This window comes from Mustelus asterias, chromosome 1, assembly GCF_964213995.1.
Source record: "Mustelus asterias chromosome 1, sMusAst1.hap1.1, whole genome shotgun sequence".
NCBI lineage: Eukaryota > Metazoa > Chordata > Chondrichthyes > Carcharhiniformes > Triakidae > Mustelus > Mustelus asterias.
The window spans coordinates 20,724,400-20,732,752 of NC_135801.1; the positions used below are offsets into that span (position 1 = coordinate 20,724,400).

The 8,353-nt window shown below is 35.9% G+C and overlaps 1 protein-coding gene across 8 annotated transcripts in view; it reads left to right on the forward strand.

Moving 5' to 3' along the window:
- kiaa0232 (KIAA0232 ortholog) overlaps nucleotides 1-6,520 on the forward strand; it is a 107,661-nt gene extending 101,141 nt beyond the window's left edge. For 7 of the 8 annotated variants that reach the window (XM_078210235.1, XM_078210252.1, XM_078210242.1 and 4 more), the window contains 2 exons: nucleotides 1,516-1,610; nucleotides 4,051-6,520. In XM_078210235.1, the coding sequence (XP_078066361.1) occupies nucleotides 1,516-1,610; nucleotides 4,051-4,233 (278 nt within the window). In that variant the 3' untranslated portion in view covers nucleotides 4,234-6,520. The remainder of the gene's footprint in view (nucleotides 1-1,515; nucleotides 1,611-4,050) is intronic. The other variant, XM_078210277.1, reaches the window with a different exon arrangement.
- The last annotated feature ends 1,833 nt before the right edge of the window (nucleotides 6,521-8,353 follow it).

Sequence of the window (8,353 nt, forward strand, 5' to 3'; positions counted from 1 at the left end):
ACAGATCATAATGCTTTTTCTTTTGTTTTGGGGGATGTGGGTGTTGTTGGCAAGGCCAGCATTTATTACCCATTTCTGATTTCCCCTGAGCTGTTAGTGGGCATTTGGGTAAGCATTCTGAAGTATTGTTTAAGTGTCTGAATAATTCTGGTGGAGCCCTGCAATAGAACTCAGCAAGTTTACAAAAATCATTGTAATTGGTGCATTCTGAGCAACAAAAGAATGAAAAAAAGGTTTGCTGCTTCTGGAAGCAGAGGTGGATGATGTTGAGGGGATGGAGGAAACTCCCGTCTCTAGAACATGAGGGTGTGGAACATGATAGCTAGCAACCAGAAAAAAGGACGTTACATTTAGTCAAGCACTTTAACCATATAAAGGTTGACACACAATATCTTTTTACTACCATGGAACAGAAATTTACATTTTCCTTCATCCAACCGCAAAAGTTGTAAGCTTGCATAGAAATGAACTGAGAAATATGCGGGCAAACTATAGGTACGTTTAAGCAAAATGCACTCAAACATACTCAAAAATCTATTCACACTCTAAGCAAATGTTAAAGTAAAGTTAAAGTTAAAGTAAAGTACTTTACTTGAACTTTTACTTTCACTATTCACACTCTTAAGTATCAGACGAATACAACTGGTCAGGCACAACTTTTAATGTTATGTTCAGTTTATGTTACTCAGAGCAAAAGGGAAATATTGAAGCCTTGGAAGCAGTGCAGGAAAGGATCACAAATCTAACCCTAGTTTTAGAGACTAGGTTGTAAAGAAAAGTTAGGAAAACACAACACTTTTAAAATAAGGTGATTGAGAGGGGATCCATGTAGAGGTATATAAGATAGAATATGTGAAAATAACGCACTTTTTAAGTTGATCTACAACATTAGGACAAGGTACAAACTTATAAAGGACAATTTCAAGGCTAATGTCAAGACCGTATTGTTTGGCCTCAATAGTAGTTAGTGGAGGCAGAAACCCGGGAATTGTTCAAGCAAGTTAGCTATTGGTAAGGGAAGTTGTAGGATTCTATGGAAGGAAGTGGATGAACAGAATGGCTTACTCGACCTGTACTTATTTTTGCAACCTACATACCTGTTAGATGATTCAACTGTATGGAATGGCACTTTAAGTCTTTGATAGGTGAGTAAGAGCTATTGTGTTTTGCTGCAATCGCAGAAATTTTGCAACAATTGGCATGTAGCAATGCAGGCAGATTTCAATCTCTGATAATAGAGGGGAGGAATTATGGTTACATGACTTTAAGTGAAACATTGCTCTAGCCAAAGGCAAAATTCGATTCCACCAATTAAAAATTAATTAGTAAAGCTCTTCAATTAGTATTAAACATTTCTTAAAGATTTAATTCTACATTTTTGTTTATCATCACAAGTACAAATTAAAATATATTATCCAATTTCTTGATGTCCTTATAAATCTAAGGCAATGTTTTTTTTAAAAGCTTGGAAGTTACTTCAGCTTAATAATGTTGTGTTCTTATTGTTTTTTCCAGAATGCTACACTGATGCCAAGGAAAAGGATGGAACTGACTGTCCAATTTTAAGAGGACATTCACACAATGGAGATTGTCTTCTCCAGTTAGACTTGGTAAGTTAACCAAGTGTTAAAGATCTTTTTCCAAAGATAAATGTTTCAGTTTTACATTGAAACATAAATCTCTTAACACGAAATGACAGTTACAATGTTTACTTGAAGCTGTTTTTCTTGAGAACTGAATGTTCAGCATCCGGTACAGTTAACTTCAAGACCAATTGAATTACTGAAGTTTTGCACAGATAAAGTCTGAGTACAATTCACATTTGCGGTTGTGCAATGATGAAATGACTTCCATTTTTTAATCTAGACTTACATCTGCTAAAAGCATATATTCTGTTTAACCATTATTATAAGACAATTGCTGTCCTTACTTTTATCACCCCAAGCACATTAGGTCTAAAGCCTGTGCTTCATTTCCATATAAATGTTAACATTGCCTCTCACACAATACATTAAATTGCTTGCTCTATTTTAATTGCTATGTAATATAAAGTAAGGTAGTACAATTAAAATGATCCGCTGTATAAGTTAAGATTTGGACTTTGACACGTTGCTCACAGATCTGAAACATTTGGCTCGAAAACGTAGTAAAAATAATAGTTCAGTGAAATACTGTTGCAAAAATATTTTATTAAGTGTTATATCACCCTTCTAATTTAGTTAAGGGATCAAACAAAGGTAGTGCAGTGGGTGAGCACATTTTATTAAAGCTCTGGACTCGGTTTAAATCCAGCTCAGACTGATGGGATGAAGGACTCCCCGCTCTACTTATTGTAAGGATCCTATTTGAAGTGAGCTTGGCCAGCCTGAACCTAATTCCCAATGACAGAAAATTGGCAGAATCACAAGTGAGAGGGGGCAAAAGTGGGACCAAAAGAATCATGAATATGGAAAGGATGATTTAACTATAACAGAGTGAGGGATCCTTTTCTAAGATAGATGTACACTACTTAAGTGTACTATTCCATTATTCTACCTCTGATCCATAATAAATGGAAATGTTTGATGTCATTATGGCTTGCCAGAAGAGGAACTGTATTCTAGGCCTTGTATCCCACCCCCTCGACTGCCAAGAACTACATCTCGAGTATAAATAAAATTAAACATACAACTTGAAGTCAGGTAACTTATTGGTATTTTAACCCATTGTAACATACAATGTAAAGTCTGGCTAAAAAGATGTTTTAAAATATGCAATTTAAAAATCAAATAATTTGCTTTTTGTTTCACTGTTGGAACAAGGGTTCAACTGTCAAAGTCCAAATCTTAACTTATATAGTGGATAATTTTAATTGTACTGCCTTACTTTATATTACATAGCAATTAAAATAGAGCAAGCAATTTAATGTATTGTGTGAGAGGCAGTGTTAACATTTATATGGACATGAAGCACAGGCTTCCAACAAGGGTTCCAACAGTCTTGTATTGCGACAATCAAGAAACTTCAAGCCTACTGCGTATCTGCATGATTATAGCTGAGCTAGAAATTTATATTTTATATTTTGCTCAGAAACCCTTATTCATTGCAAACTCTGTTTTGATTCAAATGATAAATATTGATCCAGATTTTTCAGTTGTAATGACAGTAAAATTGTCAGTGTTCATTACAACTGTAAGTACGACAACGTTTGGCACCTGCATATGCACATTTAAACACAGAGATCCAGAAGTTGCTTTCAGTGATTCATTGCTTCTCCATGGGTAGGCTGTTGGGAGTCCTCGCACATGGAAACCTTCAGAAATCACTGAAGCGACATCAACTTATTGCACTTTATAATTTTGCTGGAAAAACCTCCAATGCATTGTTGAATAAAGTGCAACTGGAATTTTAATGGTATCCTAAGTCATAATTACCATTGTTAATCTCACTGGCCCTTACTTACACAAGTATAAAATTAGGCTTTTTAATATCAAATTTCTCAATTATAAATTCCATGGGTTTTTAAAATATGTTTAAAGTGTAATATTTCAGCTTCTGCTTTATTCCCATATATCCTTTATTTTGTGCTTGGTAAAATGATTAAAAGGGGATGATAATCAGTGTAGTTTATTTCCTGGTTTGCCGTCTCTGAGAATTCTTCAATGTAGTTGCCTGCTGAGCTTGCTTGATGACATTGCAGTTGCTGGGTTTGGAGATCCCTTTCAGTTAGTGCCAGAATTAAATGAACATTGGGAATGGTGAAATTCATGCCGTAGCGTAGGCTAAATCTTTCTGGGGCAGCTTTTTGCATGGTCAGCAGCAAGTGCTGCCTCTTCACCATTGACTGTAAAATCTGGGTCATTTAGAATAGTTGCCTTAAATGCAACCAGGGCAGAAATAATCCATCAAACCTAAAATAAAATGATTGAATTTTTATTATTTATAAATCTAATGCAACAGGAAACTTTATCATTTTAATTTCAGTAAGTGATTGAGGAAAGAATAAAATTATGAATTGCGTCGCTTTAAATAGTGAACATTTTGAAGAATTGTAATATTTTTCTATCTTAGCAGACTACAGCAGCCTGTGAGGTGAACTGCAGAGTAGAGCATGACTCTAGAGGGAGGTCAGCTGTCATCCGCAGGAAGCTTTTCTCCAGTGACTGTTCAAGCTCAGATGAAACTGCTTCAGAAGGCGGAAGTGATTGGGATGACCCTCCAGATGAAGAGCTTTTTTCTCGCACACATCTTTAATTCTGCGCAGCTGCTTCCAGCTAGAAAGCAACAACCCTTTTAATAAGTTCACAACTCTCTTGTTGAGAACTTATTGCTCTTTTAAAAAAAACTTTAGTTTTCTTTTCATTTATCTGCTTTAGATAGGTATTTATCTTTCTCTTCTTGTAGGTTTCACTGTTAGGCATTGAATGCAATACCATGACAGAAAAACTAAGATAGTTTATTGAAACCTTGGCTTTTTCAACTAGTATAGGTTGTGTTTGTCAAAGAATGATTGTGCATGTGCCTATCTTACTAGCATCAATGCTTATTTTGCTGATTAATTACTACCGCTTTCATTACTACTGTAGGACTACCATTGTCACTAGGACTACTATGTCTACTACAACTTCTGCTATTCAGAGGCTCTTAGCATTTGGCACAGTGTAATGCTTTGTTGTAAAAGAATTGGGAGATAAATACTTCAAGCTAAACTTTTCACATAACTAGATCAGTGCCTTTCTGAATGCAGGAGAACAGCATGGATGAATAGACTTAAATCATCTAATTGAAACCTGTTATCTCACTTCAAAGTAGGAATGACAAGATTGTGCTTTAGAGCCAGAATAAGTATAAATACCTTTTTTTCCTGAATGATTCTAAATGCGTTTGCATAAAATTGAGAAGTTTAGTGAGTATGGCTTGTGAACTGCTAACTGTGAAAGCCCAGGATTTTACAAAGTTGTGTAAAGGTTTGGGTTGATCAAACAGAATGAGACTAATTTCACTTAGAGCTTAGGCATCAGTATTAAGCAGGAGGGTGGTAAAACTGTGTATTCTCGCTGTGTGAGAAATCCTGAGCCAATGCAGTTAGTCCATGTTGTGGCTGTGATTTTGTAGATCTTAGCAGAAATCGTTTTGTGTTTTGGAGGGGTGTGAGGAACCATTCTGGCATTTACTTGTGCTGACTACAAAACCAAGTGTAGACTTAAAACTTAAGAATCTCATTTACATGTGTGACTGCAGTAGTGATTGTTGCTTCATGTGGCTTGCTTTGAGGTTTTTTTTTCCTTATTTTGTAACACTGGTGTCATAAACATCTCTTTGACATCATAATGTAATTGTTGAATATCTTTCACGCCCTTGTGCTTTGAATCTACAAAATGAAAAGCCAAGGGGAACAATATTCTGGTCATCAGGTGCAACTAGTCATGAGTGCTTTCAGCTTCATGACTGGCCACCTGGATCCCATGACGATAATCGCTGGTTACGACAGAGATCAAAAATTCAAGTTAAGTTTTCTTGAACTTGAATTTATATTAGGAGCAGTGTAACCACAGAACTTATCATGGTGATAATTGATATAATAAGAAAGTAGAAGGATTGAGTTGAATTAGCTTTGGGATAAATTTAGCATCCAAAACTGTTGTAAGCTGCAACATTATTTTTTTGTTAACATGTATAAGCCAGATGTAAAATATGGAATAATAGTTTGCACATAAGTTTGACAGAGATAGCTATTATGCTCTGTGCAGTGAAACAGTCAGCAATTTTAAGCATTAACATTTTAAATTATACAAAACATCTATCAAGGCCCTTTCTGTAGATTAATTTTTGATTGGATATTTTATTTGAAACAAAGCTTATGTAAACTAGCAAAAACAAATGATACAGCTTTAAGAAATTCATAACCATTATTTTAAGTAGGGTTATAGAATTTTTAAAAATGGCTATGGATGTTAACCAGAACAGAAGATTGAAAGCCTTCTCTAAATCATATTTGCTTAAGTTATGATTTCTTTTTAGAGCTGCTTATACAGACGAGGAAGGACTTCATGTCGGGTGATGCATGAGCCTGACAAAAAGAGTAATATAATGTTGTATCATCTAGGGAAAGAAGAAAAGGCTTGAGAAGTGGGTTAGGGAATAATGAAATGTTTACACGTGTCACCTGTACTAGTTTCCATATTTACAAGATTCAAAAAACAAAAAAGCAGCATTCAATTGGGATAGTTTGAGAAATGTGATTTCAAGTTTCTTATGGTCAGGTTTTCAACTGAGTGGTTTATTGAGAAATTGCAGGGAAAGGGAGTTTTATTTGTCATCTATTGCGAGCAGGTTGAAAAGAGAACATAGAACTCACTGTAGAATAGTGTATACCATAGCACTGAAACCTGAGTTCCCCATTTCTCAGTTGTTAGCCTTTTTCTAATTTTTGCTTAAAGTGGTTGTATTGTTCTCTGATTTCATGTACACCAGAGTAACTGATTTTGTTTCATTGTGGAATTACTTTACACCTAAATAAAGACTCAAAAGTAAAATCCAATGAGCAGTATTTTTCTTTTTTATGTTGATTTATTGTTGAACAATATTCATTTAAATGCCATTTTAAAAATGCTGTTAAGTCAGGGATATTCACTTATTAACTTTATCTGTTGAGACATATCTTGAGCCATGACTTAAAGGACATAAAGCAAATGTTTAAACTTTAATGTTTTAAAAATCTCTCAATTCAATACAATATTGACAGGCTCTGAATTCGAACACCTGCAACCACTGGTTTTTGACGGTTAAAGTTAAGTCACAGTCTCGTATGTTGAATACTGCTATAATTTTCTCCCCCAGTTTCACTCTCTTTTCACCTCATGTCAAAAGTACTGACATTTGGTTCTCTATTGGATATCAGCACTCATCTAGTGTTTCTGAAAAGTAGCCATTGTTTGTGTGAATGCCTCCTGTAATATGCACTGAGACAACTCACCAAGATTTCTTTGATAGCATTTTCCAAATCTGTGGCCCCTAGAAGGACAAGGACAACAAGACAAGGGAACACCACCACATGCAAATTCCCCTCCAAGCCATACACCATTCTGACTTGGTGCGACAACAATAATCTCTCCTTCAATGTCAACAAAACAAAGGGAATAATGAATCATCAACTTCAGGAAACGTAGTGGAGAACATATCCCTGTCTACATCAATGGGGACAAAGTAGAAATGGTCGAGAACTTAAGTTTTTAGGTGTCCTGATCATCATCAACCTGTCCTGGTCCCCCCGTGTGCACAGTTCACCAGATCCTCTATCATCCCTGTACTCTGTCTCGTCACTGTTTGAGATCCAACTGACTACGGTGGTGTCATCAGCAAATTTGAAAATTGAGTTGATTTGAAAATCAAATCAAAATCAAAAAAATGCTGTATACTTTGCCAGTAGTGTCTGCTGTTCCAAAGTCTGGTAGCTCCAGATCAACGCCATGTTTGGTGAGTGATTCAAACTCCCTTTGATACAACAGCTCCTCTCTTGTCAGTAAGGTCAATGGATGAGAAGAGAATCAGTTTTGAAGGTGAAGGATGTTTTGGAATATATTTTTATTTGGCGAGCTATTGGAGTATTTGAAGCAAAAATTCCTTTCCTCTAGCATTTCTATAGACCTGAGCCAGCCCAAATATTTAGAAAAATTAAACTCTGCTCCCAAGCTGGGATATAGCAGCTGATCTTGTGAATTGTTAAGCCATGTGAAATTAGCTTATTTTAAGTGGAATTTTCTTTGATTGTAACACAAAGGAACTGCCTCACTTTTCTTCATCATAGAAATATGTGGACAGTAGTTGACCTACTTCAAGGCTTTGATAATATCAAAATGGATTATCTCAAATTTAACCTTGTAGATCGACTTATTACAATGTCTTTTTTTTAAAAGAGACCCTCCCTTAACCAAAGCATATTAAGTATCTAACAATAAAGTAGAAACTGCTTTACTCACTTCTACAGTATTTAAAAGAATTCACATGTTTCATGAATGATTTTGCTAAAATTTAATGTAGCTTCTCAGTTTCCAACATTGCAGAATCTAGGGAAGGAGAAAGGGAGTGCTTAGCCATTGGCATCTTGCTAGGGGGCCCCCTTTGTTTGGCTCAGAAATGAGAGGAGGATGTAAGGGGCACAATTTTACCATCTCACTTCGCTAGGTAAGCCGGGAAAATAATGTGAGGAGCTGAAAATCCGATTTGCGCCTGATCTGCGAAATGGTTCGCGATCTTCCCGGCCTCCTTTGAATGGCTTGAACCACTTTGCATCCAGAAAGGGCATCCAGAATGAGGCTGATTAGCATATTTAAAGTAGTATTTAAATATGCCTAGCCCATTCAAATGCCAGCGC